The 22,477-nt window shown below is 30.3% G+C and overlaps 1 protein-coding gene across 4 annotated transcripts; it reads left to right on the forward strand.

The window, feature by feature from the left end:
• Nucleotides 1-994: 994 nt before the first annotated feature.
• LOC105152481 (uncharacterized) lies at nt 995-21,047 on the forward strand. 4 transcript variants are annotated; one of them, XR_015544711.1, is made up of 14 exons: nt 995-1,418; nt 4,552-4,812; nt 4,891-5,109; nt 5,327-5,628; nt 5,867-6,174; nt 6,725-6,915; nt 7,027-7,117; nt 7,379-7,398; nt 16,382-16,427; nt 16,763-16,830; nt 17,045-17,114; nt 19,791-19,856; nt 20,124-20,203; nt 20,539-21,047. XR_015544711.1 is itself a non-coding variant. In XM_087405034.1 (9 exons), exons 1-9 carry the CDS (start codon nt 1,146-1,148, stop codon nt 11,938-11,940), a joined length of 1,878 nt encoding a protein of 625 aa, XP_087261160.1. In that variant the 5' UTR covers nt 995-1,145; the 3' UTR covers nt 11,941-13,835. The 4 variants fall into 4 exon arrangements, 2 of the variants coding, with proteins under 2 accessions (XP_087261160.1, XP_087261161.1); XR_015544712.1 differs by lacking the exon at nt 17,045-17,114; XM_087405034.1 differs by lacking the exons at nt 16,382-16,427; nt 16,763-16,830; nt 17,045-17,114; ... (1 more) ...; nt 20,124-20,203; nt 20,539-21,047 and adding an exon at nt 11,728-13,835.
• Nucleotides 21,048-22,477: the final 1,430 nt, after the last annotated feature.

Here is a 22,477-nt window from a genome sequence, read left to right on the forward strand (position 1 = left end):
TCATTTTATTATTCTGTTCATAAATATGAACAGATGGGCAAATAATTTTTTATAATATAAACAATACAGTATATTTTTTCTTTATATTAATTAATTCATCTCATTATTCTGTTTATAAGAGTATTAAGGTAGTATTATAAAAAAATTAATACAATAGTTTATGAGATATTCAATATATGCCAGGATAAAGTAGATATAAAATATCTTTATTATATCTCTAGTAGATATAAAATACCTCTATAATAAATTATTGGTCTTATATGATATCTCGCTACATTAATTATACTTTTATGTGCAAAATAACTAGAAGAATTAAATTATATTAAAAAATTATATAATTTTCATTTAAAAAAGTAGACGAGATGATTTTATGTCTTTTCAGCGCCTCCTAGAAAAACAACATGACTAAAATACGTCCCCTTTGAAACAATTCCACTTTCATTTAAAAGATTTGTTCATATTTTATGTATTTTTCGAGATATTGTCTCGAGCAATTAAAATGGGACACTGTATATATGGGTCATCTAAAAAGTATCCGCGGTTTTTTGTCACTAGATGTGTATTGATGGTCATATATCTAGTGACAAAGTACCGCGGATACTTTTTAGATGACTCATATAATCTTCCATTTTTTTATATCTTTTTTTGTTACAGCGTGAGGAAATGAAGAATATGAATGAGAAATCGGTCGCATGCAGCAGCCTCAACTGTTACGCTGCTATATGATCTAAAGGAATACACCAATAGCAGTGAGCACTCACGGAATCGCTCGGCAACAGTTAAGTCTGCCAGTCTGCTGAACGCGACTATTGCACAAAGCCCCTAGTCAGCAACATATACTATAGGAAAAGTTGGCAGGCCTGCTAGTTCGATCATCCCCACCAATCGCCACGCATCACAGTCGACGTCCAACCAATCCCGCCGTTGCATCTCCCACAATGCATTGCGTCGCAACCGGTGAAGGGGAAATTGCCATGTTTAATTTCCACGACTCCTCGCAACGGCTCTCTTCTCGTCGTGGGACGCCATAGTGCGCGGTTGTGCGTAGTCGACTCGAGCGAACGTCAGGGTACGTGTGGTGAAGCAGCTTCAATCGAGAGAGAAATAGGAAGTCTCGCCTGCGGTGTACGAGATACGGTGCTTCGATGGCCGGAACGGAGACTCCGAACGTGAAGTCCGAGGGAGGGAACGCGCCAGTTGAAAACAACAGCGAGAATATGCGTGATCGGAATCAAGCCGGTGGAGGCGGCGGAGGCGGCGGAGGCGGCGGCGGCGGTGGAGGCGGCAGCGGTGGCGGCGGCGGCGGCGGTGGCGGCGGTCGTGGCGGTGGAGGTCGTGGCCGAAAAGGCGGTACTCGTTTTTCGGGTGGCCGTGGAGGCAGCGGCGGCCCAGGTGGCGGCGGCGGCAGGAACGATGGGGTAATTTTTTTTTCCTTCTCTCTCAATTTTATGAAATTTTCCTACAAGCTGAGGGATCGCCTTTTACCCAGCAACGCCACGCCACGCCGCGTCGTGCCGGCGCCATTATGTCGGCAAGGCGCGGCGTAATTTACTTTCGATCACACGTATCTGCCCCGTCCCTCGATATATCTTTCGATCGTGGATTGCAAAATTTCAGGCGCGTTTCCGCAGGCGCATGGCGATTGTATAGATAGAATCTCGTGGCGCGTTTCCGACGTATTGAGAAGACCACGTTTCAAAATGTTCCCTACGCTATTCGCTTCTGAGTGGGATTAAAATAGCTTTCGGAAGAATTGCTTCGTTTTCAATGGAACGGCGCTGTTCTACCACGATGAAAGAGTACCATGCTCCAAATCCATTTTTCCTATTTGCTTCTCACAGAGTGAGATTAACGCGTTGTAAGTTTCATTCTGGCTGCGTTTGATTGAATGTTAACGTGCTGTAAATTTCAATCGTATCTATTTTCTGCATGTAAAGAGCAATAAAGACAGAATGAAACCTAAGGCCAGACCACAGACCTTTGCAAAATGCATAATATATAAGAAAATGAATCAATCAAAATTCTTAGTTATAATGTGTGTCTAAACTCTAAATTGAACGCAATCTTCAGGAAAATTGTTCCGTTTTTAATAGGAGCGTAACCGTTAAATTATAAACCGATGTGACCATTTATATGTACCTATGTCGCCTACAATATCGTATTAGTATTGAAACTAAAAACGGGTAGCCGGAAAGATATGAATCATACAATCTGTTCTTTTGTGACTGAACTAGTGTACACTTCTGGAACTTAAAGTGAATATATGTTTAATGTTAGGCGAGAAAGTTTTAGTACAATCTAGTGCAGGAATAAAATACAGACCTGTGAATTCACTTCTACGCCGGTTGAGTAAATACAAAATGGCGCCTTTGCATATAAAATGGCGGTAGGCATTCTTAAATTCTCGCGTGCACGTGACTCATAAAAAATTGTTAAGAGATTAAGATGTTTTTCGATTATTATATAAATGGAAAATCATTGAATGTATTAAAAAAATTTTTATAGCAATGATGCACATTTTGATAATTATGTTAGTTTGCATATTTAAGTTAAATAATGAATTAAATATGTGAGCGGTAAAATAAGACTTAAATTTATTTTAAAGAATTCATTATAGAGTATAAAATATACAAAATTGTAAGAGTATATTTGAGGATGTAAAAGTAGTCTGTACAAAGTGATTTAATCCTTAATACACATCTTTGGGTCATTCGTGTCCTGTGCATTTATTTTCTTTGAAATACTAAGAGCACTTGGTCAAATACCGATCTTTTTTCTATTCCTAAAAAAAGTTTGGCATTTGAAGAACAAGTTTTGTGCGAATCTTTTAACTGGCATAATTCTAAAGTTCACCTCTAGATCACAAATGATTCAATATGTGTACAGAGTGTACATGTTGTAACTAAAAAATTTTTTTTTTCTTGATTTTCAATTAATTTTTGATTGTATTGCGGGAATATTTCGCGAATTATTAAAAAAAGATTTTAACCCTAGAACATATTAGCCTTTAGTAAACACGATTTTTGAGTACACCCTTGTGCTAAATGTTAATAATATTATATATTATGTTGTCTGTAATGTTATAAAGAACATTTTCCTAATAAGTTATAAGTTTTTTTTAATACAATAGTAATAATAATATGCACTGTTTAAAATGTAAATACAATATATCTTTAATTTGTAGCTATTCATATTAAAAAAACATTTTCACGTTACTTAATTTTTTGGACAGCTCACACTTGAACTTTTTTTTATAATTTAGCATGTCAATTTTAAGATATTGAACCATATTTTTCTTTTAAACATTTTTATTTCAGAGTTTCACATTTTTACATGGAACATTTTTTCTCATTTTATTAAGTATATTTAGTTATAACAATTTATCTACAATTTGTTATGAATATACAATACAAATACTTTGTAAAGATATCAAAACATACGTAAAAATACGTTTAATAATTTTTATATACTTCTAAAAGCGACGAAAATTAATCTAGAACAGGAATGATCGAACGTGTGTAGTAAGGGTAGCCAAAATTAAGATGTCTTAACTACTAAGGGTTCGAAATCAAGTTTCTGTAATGAATAAAGAGATTTTAGATAACAATATGCCATCCACTCTCCATCCTCATCCTTACTCCCCCCCCCCCCCATCACTTCCCTCCAATCTCACAACGTACTCCAATCCTGAGCGCAATTTTTATACGAAAAAGATGCATAAAAATCGAAGTAAATCTTATTACGCTTTTGCGTGCATATGTTTATGATTTTAGTTTTTCTCAGAATTACCCGGAATGAACATCGTGGACGTGATAGGTTTCATTCCTTTGGGATTGATTTTTGTGAATCCCCTTACCTCTCACGTTTGGAATGCACAAAAAAATAAAGAGAAAAGGAAAAAGAATTTTCTAGCCTGCGTTGTTGATACTTCAGCAAGCACCCGATATAAAATTGCGCGCGCGGACGTATGCATATGGGGATGGAGATGGGGGATGAAGTAAGGAGGTTGGGAGGGGGTGAGGATGAGGGTGGTGAGAGTGGATAGCATATTGGTATCTAAAATCTCTATATTTATTACAGAAATTTGATTTTAACGCATTAATAAAATAAAACTTTAAACGGCTATAACAAAAAAAAAGATCATTTTCAAGCTTTGTACCTGTGGGCACTTTTGATCAGAGTCAAGAACTATGTAACATACTAAAGTTTTAAACAATTTCATCGAGAGCCAAAATTCTATAATTTTGTGCAGGGTTTTTTTATAAAAATGAATATTAGATATGTATCATACATGTGGATATAGTTCCAATAAGGTTAATATTATATTTAACAATACGATGTTATAGTTTAAATGGAAATATTCTCATATTATTTTCATTTTTAAAAGTATGGTTAGTTATTGAAATAATTTTTATCCAGATTCTAAATTGCTGCCTTTTTATGCTACTTTCTAATATAATATAAAAATATCTATAATTTTTTATTTTGTTAAAAAATATGTGTAATACATCCTTAACGACTTGTATAAAACAGTTATGATCTTTTTTACAGATGAAAATGAGTGATTCCATGGACGGAGGCTTGGATAATTCTGAAAGCATGGGTGGCGGAATGGGTGGTGGAATGGGTGGCGGGATGGGTGGCGGGATGGGTGGCGGGATGGGTGGTGGAATGGGTGGTGGCATGGGTGGCGGAATGGGAGGCGGCATGGGCATGGGTATGGGTATGGGTCGCGGTGGTGCAATGCGAGGAAGTGGAAGAGGAGGAGGTCGTGGCGGCGGTGACAGAAACATGGCCAATAGATCACAAGATGTAAGTTTGCATTTTATATTCCTTGTGTCTTTTTCATAGTAGCTATTGAAGTAGTACTGAACTTTATATCATTTTTAGGATCGATTGATGGAACGCGTCATGGCTGTTAGTGGACCTACACATGAGCTTCCACCACAGGATACTACGGAAAAGAAATTTAGTGGTAGAAACCGTTTGTATGTTGGAAATTTGACAAACGATGTGACCGAGGAAGAAATACAGACCATGTTTCAAAAATATGGAGAAATATCTGAGCTGTTTGTGAATAAAGAAAAAAGTTTTGCTTTTCTCAGATTGGTAATTATACGAACCATAGTTATTTAATAATCAAACAATATTGTTATATCCACATTTCTTTGTGACACTAAGATGATTATATTAATTACCGTTTGATATGAAATGATAAAAATTTCTGGCTGTATAATTTTGAAATGATTACACATTGCTATTGCTAAGCTATTTTCTAACTTGCAACTTCAAATTAGAAAATTATTGTTTTTATTTTCTATTTCAGGATTATAAAGCAAATGCTGATACGGCTAAGCGCGAACTAGATGGCTCAATGCGCAAAGGTCGTGCGCTGAAGGTACGCTTTGCTCCTCATTCATCGACGATCAAGGTAAAGAATCTAACACCTTGGACATCCAATGAACTCCTTGAAAGAGCCTTCAGTGTCTTTGGCGAAATCGAGCGTGCAATAGTTAAAGTTGACGACAGAGGTAAAACCACTGGCGAAGGAATAGTTGAGTTTTGCCGGAAACCATCTGCTCAGTTAGCCCTGAGAAAGTGCACAGAGGGTTGTTATTTCATTACGGCGTAAGTTATCAGAATTTTCAATAAATTTTTTAACAAATCCCCGACGCCACGCTTGTTTGATATGTTCTAATCTACAAGTGCCTAATAAGAATTGTAGGGGTAGAAAAAAATATAGTTTCACTTAGGAAACATGGTTGATTAGTTCCATTAATCTCTGTGTGCTGACACGTGAAACACAAGTTTATCATAAAAAGAAATATTTATATAAAAAGTGAAAGCATATACAAGGTGTAAGAAGTTTCTATTTCAGTTCCCTTCGACCAGTAGTTGTAGAGCCATTTGAACAACAAGATGATGTGGACGGTTATCCTGACAAGAGTTTACCACGCAAAAATCCGGAGTTCTTCAAAGCGCGTGAGATCGGACCACGCTTTGCACAATTAGGTAGTTTCGAACATGAATACGGTACAAGATGGAAGCAATTGCATGAATTATACAAGCAGAAAGAAGAAGCACTCAAACGAGAAATGGCAATGGAAGAAGAGAAATTGGAAGCTCAAATGGAATTCGCTCGATATGAACACGAGACGGAGCTTCTGAGAGAACGTGTGTATTCTAATATCAATATACAAAATACTGTCTCTTCCCTTTATATAAATTATTATAAAAATAAAAATAATCTAATTATTTAGACTTAAGAATTTTTTAAAATTGCCAACAGAGAAATCTACGAATTAAAACTAGATATTAATTGTTAATACTTAATCTATCTTTAATATCCAATCAATATAAACATATAATATACAAACATTTCAACCTTCATCTTCAGTTTAAAACATAAAAATAAAGATAAAAATAAAAGAGTCGTAATATCGATTACATAATTGTTAAGTATTAAAAAATTGAATATGTTGTTTTCAACAAATTTTAATAACAAATCCCCGACGCCACGCTTGTTTGATGTATTCTAATCTGCAAGTGCCTAATAAAAATTGTAGGGGTAGAAAAAAATATAGTTTTACTTAGGAAACATAGTTGATTAGTTCCATTAATCGCTGTGTGCTGACATGTGAAACACAAGTTTAACATAAAAAGAAATATTAAAAAAATGAAAGTATGAAGTTGAAGTAAATTATTATATCTTATTATATTATAGAACTGCGCATGCGCGAGGCGGATCGTGAAAGGCAGAAGAGAGAATGGGAAATGAAAGAGCGACAAGCAGAAGAGCAGAGGACTCGCGAAGAAGAATTAAGACGACGTCAACAAGAAGAAATGGCGATACGTATCAGAAGACAGGAAGAGGAACTGCATAGGCGTCAACAGGAAAACAATTTGTTTATGCAGGTCCGTTGAGTAATAAAATTGTTTAACTTTAAGACCGACTATTATATTTTTCTTGAAAGATTCGATATCTCAGTTATCTTGTATTTATACTCGTATCTTTTCATATTCTAGGAACAAGCAATTCGCAGTGGTGGTGGTGGTGGCGGCAAAAGTTATGATTCTGTCAGTAGCAATGATCGTGATGGATATGGTCAACCTGATGGTAAGTAATAATTTTTTATTTTTTTTTTAGATATAAAAAATGTATAGAATTAGAAAGAGCACAATGTAGCCGCAATCTGTATTATATATATTATAACCATATGCAAAAGCTATATTAAATATAATTATAGCTCTATGCACAAATTCTAAACTTGTCAAGCGTTGAACTATAGAACAATAATTTTTATCATTACTCATTTTTTCAGCATTGTCATAATTTACGTTCTGTATTTTAATGATATATTTTTATTATTTTTTGCAGGTGGAAGCGGCATGCCAGTGGTAATGTATCTCTTTCGTTTACTATTTTCTTTTATAAATAACATGTATTACAGCATTAAGTTTTTTTCTCAAACATTTGACTTTCTTTTCTATGAAAGTTTTCTTTTTTCTTGTTGGGCGGTACAATTTTGAAATATATTCTCATGCGCAAACCTTATTAAAATGAACGGAATACTGTGCCATGCATGACGAAATGCACTTTCTTATGGTGTACAACACTATAAAATTAAATTAGGAGAGTTGATAAACTCTGATGTTATTCCCAATTGAGCATGCTCTTCAATATCAAGCAGAGTTCTAATGTCTGCAAAATCGGGATAATATTTAGTATCTTGTTTTTATGAAAATATGTATATATTAATAAAAATTTATTTTGGATACTTATAACATGTGGAGGAATCAATGATGTGCATAATATTTAGAATTTAGATAATGAAAAATGACACTTCAATACTGCATGGAGTGTCAATGTTAACACTGATTTTAGTTAACAAATTTTAAATGATCTCCATTAACTAGCATTTTTGCAAAGAACAAAAACTAGCACCGTTTGCAAAGATCTGTAAACAATTATATAGCTATTTTTGCTATTTAACTCGATAAGTATATTTCTACTGATGAGATACGCTTTTGTTTTGCATCTAATCTTGATGCACGGATATATTTGAATTTATATGCTCTACTATTCTCTTTACGAAACGAAATCTCCCATCGGAAATACCAATGCCAATAATTACGTTCAGCAAAAAAAACTGATCAGTGAGCGCTCAATGATTCTTGAATATGATTTATTCTTTTCTTTAGTTCTTCGTTGGATCTAAGTGTAGGAATTAATAATATTAAGAAATCTCACACTGAGCACTTACTGATCAGTTGTCTACTGATCGCAGCATTGTCTTCATACTGAAAGTTTTGCTCAAAACTTCCAACTTCTGTTTTATACGTATATAAATATGAACCAGCATGCGAATAGCGCAATATTGAAATTTTATTGCAGCGTTGAAGCAAATTAATGAACTGATTTTCATAACAAGCATTCTACTTTCTGCTGCAAACATTGCAGCTAGAGATATCGGTTATAATAATCATCGTTAGTCGACTTTAACAAACAAATAAATTTTACTTAATAAGTTTTGCTATATACCGATTAAATTATGTATATATATATATATTAGTAATTATTTATAATTACTTATATATACACATATGTGTGTGTATATATATATATATATATATATGTATATACACACACACACACACACACATGTCACAGTCAACTGTTAACTTTAGTAAATATATACACTTACTAGTCAATGTGTACATTACACATATACATTTATATATAATAAATATATACATTGACACTACATCAGACTACAATAAGTGCATACATTATCGAATTAACACTTTGACTGTGACATATATATGTATTAGAAATTATAAATAGATAATTTATTATAATGTGATATTCTTGATTTTTCGAAATTGACTTGTACGATCATGTCACACTTAGCTATTGGATTGTAATATATTATTATTATTATTAAATATATATTACAAATCTAATTTTTATGCCTCCGAAAATAATTATTTACATCTACAAATGTAATTGCCATATTGGTCTCTCCACATGATTGCAGACAGGAGACTCTGACGTATTATTCTATTGTAGCTTTAAGAATAATTTCATTTACTATGGAATATTGATACAAGTACATTCAATTTGGTATCATGGCGCTTTAATAAAATATGAAAAAGAATCTAGCAAAAAGGCTTTACGAAATGATATGATTCCATAGTAATTCTACTGACCAAGAAGTGCCCAATTAGACTTTTTTTCTAAATAATATATTAAAGTATTAAACTATTATTTATAAGAATATTTTCAAAGAAATATTTCCAAAGACGTGCATATATTTTTGCAGAATTTCCAGTAACATTTGAATCTTATTTTTATTTAATCGAAACTTGTGAACTTGAACGATTATATCTCTTGATACTTGAAAGCACGTTGTTTGTGGATTGTTAATGCTAATATTGCTATATGCATATGTTTATATATGCTCATTGTAGGAATATTTTTGCATAGTACTGATTTATACATCTTTGAAACATTACGAGCACAATAGAGCTTGCTTCGAGACCTTGATCACGCCTCTTTGCTGCTTATGTTTGTGTTCGATGTTTCAAAATTGTGTGCTTAATATCAGTTCTTTATTATACTTAAGCAATGGTAATTATCTTCGACGTTTTCTTTCTAATGTGCAAAACTGATTTGTTATACGATAAAATGGTTTAACCGTTTTTATTCGGAAGTATTCGTTTTATATGTTATGTATCTATATGTTATTCTATATGTTATTCGTTGTGTATCTATACTAGGATCTTATCACTTTGGTTATTCACGAAGTAGACTCGCACTCGTAATTTCTAATTGTATGACTAATAATTCTCGAATATATAATTGTATGACTAATAATTATATATACATTCTATTAGGGTTGGGAAATTTAGAAAAAAATTCTATTTAGATCAACATATTATATAGAATATATATGCGTACGTGTTTGTACTGGGTTACATCTACAAATTGAAACATCAATAATTCCTGTTTATTTATTGTGTGATATACAAAATAAAATGAATTTTTCATTCTTACTTTCACATTATAATATATCCAATATATATATTTTTATATATATTTATACATTATATGAGGAGCAGACTTTCAAAATGCGTTTTGTTCAAAATTTATAATTTTCAGAAAACGAGAAAGAAACTGCATATAAGAAAATTACGTACTTTATAGAAAATAACAATATGCCAATCAATAGGATATGTAAATATTAAACAAAATTGCTAAACAATTGCTAAAAATATACAACAAATGCGTTTTGTTTATCTCTAGTTAAAAAACAATACATTTCGAAATATAAGTTTTTTTTTCAGTATATAAATTAATGATGAAAAAAATGCTTTCTGAACGTTTCAGAGTAGGTAGCTATGAGTTTTTCAACACTGAACACTATGTCATCTCTAACTAAGAAAATGAAATTTTGAACAAAATGCATTTTGGAATTCTGCTCTTCATATAATGTATATAAAATCTCACGTAACTGTGATCACGATTTTTTCAGCTTTTCCGATGATTTGAAAAAAATTATTTTGAATAAAAGTTAGTTTTCAATCGACTACAAATTGCAATATTAAAAATTTGCAAAATATTCTTTTTTAGGAAAAAAGTCAAGATCACCCTAATTTTTTTTTTAAATAGTACTATGAATGGAAATGTTTTTGTGAAAAATTATTTTATTACATGTCTGACTTTTAAGTCATTTTAAGATCATAATATAGCAGATCATAATATAGCATTCATTGAATTCATCTTGATATCAGTTACAATATTGTGAAGTAAAAAATACATTGTGCCATTTAAAAAAGTTAGAATGATCTTGACTTTTTTCCTAAAAAAGAATATTTTGTAAATTTTTAATAATTCAATATAGCTGATTGAAAACTGATTTTTATTTAAAATAATTGTCATATCATCGGAAGTACCGGAAAAATCGTGATCACAATTACGTGGGACATCCTGTATGTATATTATATATTGGTTTCATTATATGTGTCAAAATAGCAACGATTTCTATATGAATTTATCTTAATTGTACTTCAACTCTAATTTGGAGTTTAATTTCATGATATGGAGTATAATACTCTGCGATTATATTTAATATTATGTTTGAAATGTAATTTTCAAGCTTTTATTTTTGAGTTGAAGAATGATTAAGGGAGGTAATATGTGTGCGATACAATTATAAAATTTCGCGTAAACAACACACTGATGTGGGCTGTGTTTCAAATTTACTGCCAGCGCTATAAAATCTATAGTTTACATTATAGATTTTCAGTACTAATCAATTTTGGAATACAGCTATCACTCATATATAACAAAAATATTGTCTGTCTACATTGGGCATTTTCTTGGTCTGATTATTGTCACAGAACATATCCACTATAAAAAGGGATATATTAATAAGAACAGTATTTAATGTGCAGTTTGCACTACTATTGATACGCAAACAGCAATCTAACATTGTGTTTTCCCCTTTCTTTTCTATGTGATTTGACGAAAATTGACGATGACCTGTGCTGCTGTCAAACATGGATGGTCGCCCTGAATCGTACGGAATGTACTTATGGTACATCCGCAATTCACGCGCACACGCGTATCGTGCGTTCCTCTGATGTGAACGACATTCTCATCAATGATTAACAACAAACTCTCGACTTTCCTATACGATTCACATTCTCTATGCGTTTCTATAGGACCCAAAGTCATTTATGGACGCATACAATATGGATCGCGGTAGTCGAGGGGGTTATAATGATGATCGTGGGCAAATAATGGATTTAATGGATATGAGGGTTGACATGGGAAATATGGGTGGTGGTCGTGGAGGTAGCGGAGGTAGTGGACGTTGGCAAGGAAATGACCGAAATCGCCCGGATGATTATCCCACCAAACGTCGACGATATTAAATATACACAATATAAAGTCTTACTTTCTTGATTGACATAATCGTGCTATGTCCTTCGTTCATTCCTCACTTTTATATTATTTTACCCTTATAGGCCGTGGTAGAAGAACAGGTAAAACAACTTGATGGATATACAGTAGCCGATTTGATTATAGCTAATCAGAATTTATCCTAAGAATGCAAAAGGCAATAGGGCAAAATTAGATTGGACAGAAATGAATCTAGGACGGACCTTGATTTGCTGGCTATTTGCTCTGAATTGCCTTTATGCGCGGTTGTTTCATCTGTATTCTTTTACTATGCTTATATCTGCTAACGAGGAAATGGGGAAGGAATAGTGTTGAGAGAATATTTTCAAGTATGATGTTTGACATCGATGGCATTAACATGCTAATTTGAGATTCGACTTGCGAGTAGACAATGCGTGAGAATTTGGGCTTAAAGTTTAAACATAATGTTTTGTATACTTTGACGGATTCTGTGTCCTCCAGATGACTTTCTTCTCGAGCATGTATTCCAATTGAATATCAATAATGATATTGATGTTATTAAAGAAATGACCCTTATTAGTGTAGTGTGTGTCTTAGAAATCTTTAAATTGCTGTTTCTATATTTAGATTCATGCAAAATATCATTAATTGAAAAGGAATATTTAGCACACCCGATATTTGATTGGACACAATTTATTCCGCAGTTTTACTTCCGGCATGAATCATGGTTTAAAAACTATAAATTTGAGTCTTACTTTATAATTAACCCTTAAACGCCAACTACGGAAACGACACATATAGTGTACTCAACCCAATTGGATTGCTTATAACTTTCATAAAAATGAACGTACTTATTAAAAAATTTTTTTTCGTAACGTCGGACTTTAAGGAACATAACGTACCAAGTAAATGTATGTATCTATATTAATAAAAAAAGTTATAAGCAATGAAAAAAGCATTTGAAAAGCATTGAAAAAAGAAAACTAAGTATGTTACACCGAGAAGGGTTTTTAAGGGTTAATATGTGTATTCTATATCTAAGATATATAAATTTGAAGAATATGGTCATGTCCATAAGTATTAGATAAAATTATCAGTAATTTAGATTTTCATATTACATTTGTATCACAAATACGAGATGCATACATTTACTATGAAGTAAGATTTGAAGTTACAATTTATTTAAAGATCTTGGGAAATGTAAATAATATAAAGAGACATAACGGCATACTTTTTTGTTCCGTAATATATTTTTGCCTGATTATTATTGCTTTATTAAATTTATTCTAAATTTGTATTATTCAATTATTCTTTTGATAAAAACCTTACTATTACCATTATTTATCATTGAAAAGTTATAATTTAATTTTTTTATTAACTAAACTGCATTTTCCCTGTTTATTATCTTATACTCTTTACCTGAATTATAAAACTAATCAATGTATAAACGACAACAAAAATGTCATGACTGAAATTTCATTTTCAATTCAATCAAGATTTCTAATATTTGAATTATTTCAAAAATTAATATATTATAGTAGGTATGATGAGTATAATTATATTACAGAATTATGATATAATCACAATTCTGAATATTTTCAGTAATTAGCTTAGTATATAAGTTATTATACATCATATATACAATATATAATACATACGCAGTACTACTTACAACTAATATCCAATACTTTGTAAAGAATCTTAATTTATAGCAGCGTAAAAAAATAAAGGTATTTAATTACCAACTTATATATACTAACTTAATTTCTAATATTAATCAATATTTCTTTGTCTTCTATTAAATTAATTACATACATAATTCATCTTCTGTGAAATAAAATAAAATATTTGTTGATTTATTCTCGAAAAATATAAATCTAATACAAGTAAAATATCGTGAGCCGCAGTTGTTGGTGTATAAATTATATATTTATGACCTGTGAATTTACAGATTACGGCTTTTACTACTTGAAATATTACACAAAATTTGATGATCTTGATTTTGCTTTCAGTTCAACGATTTTCTATATCTTCTACACATAGGAAAGGTTTGATATATTGATCTTCTCAAACAAAATTTCTTTAAACATCTTCGGATGTTGTATGATTTATTCCTCTTTTAAAAAAAGTCTATTATCTGATATTGTACTTTATATAACTGGGAAAAATTACAGTTTATGATAATTATTATTATTAGACAAGACAAACAAATGCTTTACGAAAGTAAATACAAATTAAAACGTACTGTAGAAAATTATCGGTAAAATACTTCTTGTAACTGAAATTATTTAGTGTAAAAATTTCCTAATAGGTACTATATCTAGAACAGAGCTTTAAATTTTTTTTAATGTGTGAAAATCTGAATTTATGTAATTACTCAATTATTATAAATCATATCTGAAGTTTCTATTTTTTATAATAGATGTGAAGAAACAGAAAGACTTACGTTTTTCATAATGTAAAAACTGCAATATTATGTCCGTGATTCAAAGAGCCTGTATTTTTTAAATAATTATTTGTAATATTGGCAATTTTTTGTCTATTTGATTCTTTAAGAATCATTATGGATAATAAAAAAAAAGCCTTTTCCATCTTCAAGAATCTTCCACGTTCCAGTACTTAATAATATTTATTTAGAAACTGAATATAATTAATCAAGAGTCTTTTAACGGAGAGGAGACTACAATCACAAGATAGGCTTACTTACTCGAAACTGCTAATCAATGAACTACCCGTTAACCTAAGGTGAGTAGAATTTGTAAAAGTATTATGCGTAATCTTACTTTAATCTTCGGGTGGGACGTTAAACATTAAGCAAAAATTACAAAGTGATCATTTATCGACTCAATAAAAATTCTATTAATTATTTCTTACATTATTTTTATTAGGATTCTCTTCTTCAGAATATTCTACTCTGGAGAGAGAAAAAAAGAATTACTTTGTAACGTTTGCTGACATTAATATTGATTGGAATTTATTATAATATACAACTTATTATAATGTACAACTAATATTTAAATAGATGACTTTACAATTTGTAATAATTCATCTCCTACGCAAGAAAAAAAACATTAAACGTCCTGTTCTAAATAATTATATGATGAATTAAACACTTATCAGCCTAGAAAACACTTCTTTTCACCTATGACAACCACAATATCTGGATATTTTATGAAAGGGTTGTCTTGGTTTATCTATCGAAATCTAGGCTGTGACAGATAATCATTTAAGTAACAAGTATAACAAATTCTTACTTTGTACCACTTTGAGTGGCAAATACTCACGTTGAATCTTTTATATAAATAAACGGTTTTAATATATAGATATCGACGATCGATTTTCGTGAAATGAAAAATAGGTATTGACTGTATAAGTGAATGATAGGAAGGAAAGGTTTTTTAGTGTAAGAATATTATATTACTAATTAAAATACGAGACAACTTTAAGAATATTATGTGATAAAATGTACGTAGAAACCTGAGAAAGTTCTGAGATTTCAAAAAACGTACATGTTTTTAATACACATTATAGTTTTTCAAAATTATATCTTTAAAATAAATAAATATTAAGTAATTTGAAATTGTCAATAATGTAATAAACAAAGACTAATAAGAGTTATGTATTACTATTAAAAAAGAAATTGCCATAAAATAAAATTTTTACTATCTTGAATATCTTTCTGAGATTTTTACGTACTTCTATAATTATTGCTGTTATATGACAATGTTAGGAATTAAAAATTGCTTATAAATTAAAGTAGAAATTAGAAATTGCTTCGGCTAACATAATTTATAATTATCTTGGAGCACAAATTAGAAATTTGATTCGTTAAATATATTTCATATATATAATTTATTTCAAATATAATGAATTTTTAAAATTATTTTTAATCGACAATATAACTTATGATAACAGCATAATATATTTATAAATGTTCATGTAATTTCAATTTGTTATATTTGAATATATTTTGTGTGTGTATGTATATATATATATATATATATATATATATATATATATATATATAATAATTTATCATCTATAATTTTATTAGGTTTCTCATATTTCTTAATTTTCTAGATCAATATGAGATTTTGAAAATCGTATATATATATGCGTGTGCGTGCATGCGTGCGTGCGTGTGTGTGCGTGTATATGTATTATATGTGTATGTTTATACTTTTTTAAAACATTTATGTAGTACAAAAAACTTACATAATATATTTTTAATTATATGTTGCTGTTATATATAAAATTAAATTAATATATTTCAATCAAATTTTTGATATAAAACATAATGTAATGTTTAACAACTGTACTTATCAAAACAATACATACTTAATATTTTATTGATCGAAATTAATTTTATACGAAGATTTTTAAAAATTGGAATCATTTGAAAGTAATATTTTTAATAAACATGTATTTTTACAATATGTTATATGTTTTCAGATAAGTGCTGTACCACCAGGTTGATCATCAAGAAAATACAATATAGGTATATTTTTCATCAATCATAAATAGATTAATTCTTATGCTTAACTTTAATAACTTAAAATATATCAGTCTAAGTCTAAATATATAGAAAAGCATATTGGCAATCTCATTGATGTATTCAAAGTTGCTTGTGGTTATATTTTTTATTTTGCAATTCTTAAGTTTACTTTAATTCTCGTTGTGTATTGTCAAATTTTTTTACTGGTAAGGCGATGAATCTTTTTATTCTGAAGATATTTTGGATAGAAAACTAAATTAATCACAGCCGGAAAATTTTATTGATATTTATGAATATTTTTTGTGTGTATTTTATAATTTTGTTTCATATTTTTATAGTTTGATACCTTCACGCTCAGGCTTTTGACATCATTGGTGACATCAACTAACAACTTTATATATCTAAGGTTTGTATAATCTTCATTTTCTCTTTTTATATTTACTATTTACAATTATATCCTTGTTAATTCTTATTGATTTAATTGTGATGATAATTTTATAAATGATTCTAATGATTTTAATTATCCTAACGTGTACTGAACAACTAATGAAAATTTAATTTATATAATATTATCATTACATATATATTATTAACTTCGAATTTTTGTTTCTGTATTAAAGGAAAGTCCATAATGAAAAACTAATACAAATATTGGCACGATATATAGAACGCATCAATTATATTTTAAAGGTGAGATTATTTGAAATTTTTTAAGAAAATGCAAAATTATCTTGAATAATTAATACATCCTTTGTTTTTTTTTTGTATGAACATTTAAAATGCGCGCTCAAAACGTATAAACGTAAAATCCTTTTTGTCTGATATTTTAAAAATGAAAATATTATTTGAATTTTTTTGAAAAAGTACGTTTAAAAATATACATTTAGATCAAAAAGAATGTTTAATCAGGGTTCTCACAAAATTGGAAATCGGGTAATTGTCAGGAAAATCAAGGAAATCAGACAATTTTGCGAAATTTTCTGGAAAATAAACATTGTTGACTTTAAACAAGTTAATTTGGTAATTATTTACATTAAGAGACACGCTGATGATCTTATCTTGACATACGTTGTCATAATTCTAGAATTCTAGAATTTAGAGTCAGAACGCATCCTAAATAACTGTGCCTGACAACTGGCGCCCCTTGGTAAGAGGGGAAAGTAGGGTGGGAGTTGTCGCGTGGAAGTCATGCGCTCCTTGGCAAGGAAGGAGAGAGAGGGGGGGAGTCGCTTTGCTTGGAAAGTCGTAAAATATATTTTAAAGCAAAAAATTAATTCATATAGTAGAAAAGAGATATCATTTAAAAAATTTTTTTTTGTTAATAACTTTTTAATGAACTTTTTAATGACCGCCACCTAAAACTTGCTGGAGATCACTTAGGATTATGATCTTGACAATACGACTGTTCGTGGAGCGCGCTATCTATGCTATTTGTGTCATATCCTTGTTTCACGTTTAATAGACGATGAAGATGGAATGACACAAATAGTGCTAATAGCATTTCCCCGAATCCAGTCTATATGTCAAAGTCAAAGTCACTGGCGCGCTGCCCCTTAATGTAAACAATTACTGTTTATTTACATGTACATTACATCTACACAGTTTTGAAATATTATCAACTTAACAATTTAAAATGCAAAGTGTTAGCAATATTTATAATTTACATTTTCATTATTGATCACTCAACAAAATATTGGGTTAGGAAAGTCTTTTTATAACCGACAGATGGAGATCTGATTGTTTTTTTACGTATCACTATTGTGTGATGTATTAGGTTATATATCGTTGAAAAGGTGCTATTTCATATAACATTTCGAAATAAATTAATCATAGATTTGAATGATACTGACGCATCAAATTTGCAAATCAGGAACATTTCCGACACATTTTTCTTTTTTATTATAAGAAAAACGCTGCGCAAGCCACAGAAAAAATTTGTCATGTAAATGGAGAGAATGTTCTAACTGGACAAACAATAGCGAATTGGTTTCGCCGATTTTGAGATGAAAATTTCGATGTGAAAGGTGCATATCGTTCTGGTCGGCCTGTGAAAAATGTCGATGAAATCTTCTAAAATATTGAAGAAAATCGTCATGTGAGCAATTCATGCTAAGCAGCTAAACATTAATCGTTAAACATAAAACCGTTTTGGAGTTGGATACACAAAGAATTTTCTCGATGTTTGGATGCTATATGATTTGAAATAAAAAATTTGATGGATCGAATTTCCATTTGCGAATCGTTACTGAAATATACTGAAACGAAATTGAGCCTTTTCTGAAAACATTGTTAACAGGCGATGAAAAGGATAACACATAATAATAATAATGTTCGAAAAAAATCATGGTCGGAACGAAGTCAGGCACTATAAACAATCGCAAAGTCAGATTGACGCCAAAATAGGATGCTGTGTGTCTGATGGAACTGAAAAGGAGTCGTCCGTCATGAACTGCTGCCTCTAGGCAAAACGATTGATTCTGATCTCTACTGTCAACTAATGCGATTGGAGTAATCCATTTAAGAAAAGCGACTAGAATTCTAACTGATCAAGAAAAGGTGTTGTCTTCCATTATGACAATAACTTTTCTATTGATCAGTTCTAGCCGTCTAAGCCACACACATCTTTAATGACTTGAAAAATTGAGAGTTTGGTTAGGAAGTTTTGATACATCTATCGTATAGTCCTGATCTTGCACCGTCCGATTACCATTTGTTTCGGTTTTTGCAGAATTCCTTTAATAGAGTAAACTTGACTTCAAAAGAGATCTTCAAAGAGGCTGCGAAAATCATTATCTCTCTCTCTTTTTTTACCGAGAAATCGCAAAAGTTCTAAACCGATGGAATAATGGCTCCACCTGAAAAATGACAAAAGGTCATTGATCAAAATGACACATTTGGTTCAATAAATGGTTTGTAAACAATAAAAATATGTTTTAATTATGCTCCAACTTGTAAAAAGACTTTTCCCTAACTCAATATTTAACGGTTTTCAAATCAGGACGAAAACAAAAATTTTTTTAATGTTATTAAAGTCAGGGGAAATCATGAAATTTTGGAAACCAAGGAAAAGTTTTGGATTTTTAGAATAAGGAATTTGTGATAATCCTGTTAATGTTAAATATATCTACATCGATGTAACAAGTATTATCAAGACTGCACATGATGATATTCTTTCGGGACTGAAGCCTGATGTAAAAAAACTAATTCCAACGTGTACTTTATTTTTGACTGAAGCAAGTCTTGAATTATATTTTGTTCAAATAATTAATTGTTTATAATATTAAAAACAATTTATTTTTAATAAAAGAATGTGTAGAGAATTAAAAGGCGCACTCTTAAGAATACTTATGAATTTTTGTGTTAAAGGAAAGTCCATAATGAAGAAGTCACACAAATTGATCTGATAAATAGAGCATCAATTATATTTTAAAGGTGAGAATATCATTTGAAATTTTTTAATTAAATGGATTTAAAAAATGCACGTTAGCATACTACAAAAAATAATGTTATAAATATATCTGCGCTGATACAATATGTATTATCAAGACTGCAATGATGATATTCTTTCGGGGCTGAAACCTGATGTAAAAAATTTAACTCCAACGTGTACTTTATTTTTGACTGAAGCAAGTCTTGCATTATATTTTGCTTAGTTAGTTAATTAATTGTACTTGTTTTTAATAAAAATATTTTGTGTAGAGGATTAAAGGACACACTCCCTCTCAAGAGTACTTTTCAACAAGTAATTGAAGACTACTTTAGCCTTATTTAATAGAAAGGTAAATTACTTATCAAATTTATTAACTATTCTATATTAAACTTTTTATTTGTGTAAAAAATCAAAATATTACAACAAAAAATTTGTTTTATCTTATTAATAATGTGATTGACATTCCAATAAAAAGAATTTTTTATTAACGTATTTGCGAGAAGGATAAGTAAATATGGGACACAATTTTTTATAGTTTTTTATGCTGAGAGTAAACTGATGAATAACTGGCTAGAGTCCTGAATGAAAGATGAGAAATCACTTGTTCACATACTGATTTGTAAAACGTGTTAATTTTTACATGAATATTCATTTACGAAAATAATCAATTTCTATTTGTTACAGCATTCTATACAATATGGTCCAGCAGTTGGAATTTAATTATTTAAATATCTATATTGATTTTTTATATTTGAATATTTTTATATTTTATATTTGAAATATATTCTTTTATTAAAAATGTGTTAAATGTAATTTATTTTAGATATTTTTTTTGACTTATATTGTAAAGCATTGTTATTTAGCGGATATGAATTGAAATTAATAAATGAAGAATATCAAGATAAATGGGTATTGAGGGAGTACATTTAAGGGGGTATGCCTAAGTAAAGACCTTAAAAAAAAGACTTTCTTTGTCCATTTTTTTTAAACTATAAGTTTTAGAAAAAATATGAATTGATGTATCAATTGGGCACACTTTGAAGATATTTTAAGATTTTTATATGTCAAAATATAAATATATGACGATGTTACTCAATATTGTAGACTTCCGTGTTCAAAAAACATGGTCCATCGGCGGTATAGAGAACTCAAGTTGTAATTATCTGAAATAAAATTTCTTTGGAAATTTCAAATCTGTATGAGTGTAGTTTCAGTTAAGCATAGCGATTTTTGAAATAATTTTTTTTTACAAAATGGCAACAAAATTTTTTATTTCACTACATTTTGAATTTCTTAAATAACTTGCTTCTTGAAAACTAACAATTAAAAAAAAATCCCTACGCTTAACTGAAACTATACATTTTGTGAAGCTATTATTCAAAGCTGAGCCCAATCGGAAAATTGTTCGAGTTATAGACACCGCCAGTTGAAAAAAAATACTTTTGAGAAAAACACGTTTAAAATTTCAGTATTGATTTTTTAATAGAAATCTATCGAATTTGTCAGCTTATCATAGTGAATCTATTTTAAGACCATAAAATGAATCGTCTGTAGCAACGGCAGCATCATTTATTGCATTCATATCCTTCCTGAAATGCATTCTTTCTTCATGCGTTATCGTTCGCATTCGCATCTCAGCAACAGTAATTCGTCACCGATCCTCGTTTTCAACATAATTTGCCATTTCGAGTCTAATGCGTATTTCTAATAATTCCACAATTAGCAATAATGATAAATGGTCTGCATTAAAAATACATATGGCTAAACAAGCTATTTCGACAATGAAAACTTCACTATGCAATACTTTTGGTGCAATTTTCCATATCAGATTATTAAAACTTTCATTATTATTTTGCGTATATGCACCTAAGCATCTTGTCAGTAATTTTTTATCGGTCAAATCCTTAAAAATTGGCGTAATTGTTTCGATAACATTATGTGGAAGAGCCGGCTTATGCTTATATTCCTGCAATTTATCTTCAGCTTTCACTTTTTGTCAAATGCATCACGAATCAGCGCCTTCAGATAATTTTGATGTTGAGGATTTGTATCCGTGGAACTTTTATGTAAAAGTATAGCCCAAATAGCGTTATGCATATCATTCACGGAATCCTTGTTTCTGCGAATCGCAAGACTGTAATAAAGTGATATGTTATTAATAACTTTATCTGTTAGTTTTCCTTTGTCACCAAGACCTTTATTATTCTTTTTGCATTTCCGCAATTTGCTGCCCACACGCTTCGATATATGATTAACACATTCTTTTTTTACAATTTTGTTTTTTCATGTGGATCTGCATCGACGATATTTTTGTAGATCTTGCTATCACCATCGCCAATGTAATATTTATATTTCACATCATGTACATTTTCAGATCAATTGAACATTTCTACGATACTGTCAATTTCCATCTTCCCTGCTGTTCCATCATGATTAATTTGACAATTATTTTGATGAGATTCAAACCAAATGTATATGTCCAAATGTAATTGTATTCATTCGTTCCTTCGTATTTTTTCATATTACTATAGGCTTTGCAAAAGTTAGATTTCACAACGACGTCTACAACTTTATTGGAATAGTATCCTATTAAACTAAACATGACGAATAAAAAAGAAAAGCC

The sequence above is a fragment of the Acromyrmex echinatior genome, chromosome 4 (genome assembly GCF_024713525.1).
Source record: "Acromyrmex echinatior isolate Ae372 chromosome 4, ASM2471352v2, whole genome shotgun sequence".
In the NCBI taxonomy this organism is placed as follows: Eukaryota; Metazoa; Arthropoda; class Insecta; order Hymenoptera; family Formicidae; genus Acromyrmex; species Acromyrmex echinatior.

Excerpts from the sequence above, each read along its gene's own strand:
- LOC105152481 (XM_087405034.1), top strand. The coding sequence starts at position 1,146 with ATGGCCGGAACGGAGACTCCGAACGTGAAGTCCGAGGGAGGGAACGCG. Across the intron at positions 5,629-5,866 it reads GGTTGTTATTTCATTACGGC|TTTCTATTTCAGTTCCCTTC; the intron begins GTAAGTTATCAG and ends AGGTGTAAGAAG. Across the intron at positions 7,118-7,378 it reads TGGATATGGTCAACCTGATG|GTGGAAGCGGCATGCCAGTG; the intron begins GTAAGTAATAAT and ends TATTTTTTGCAG.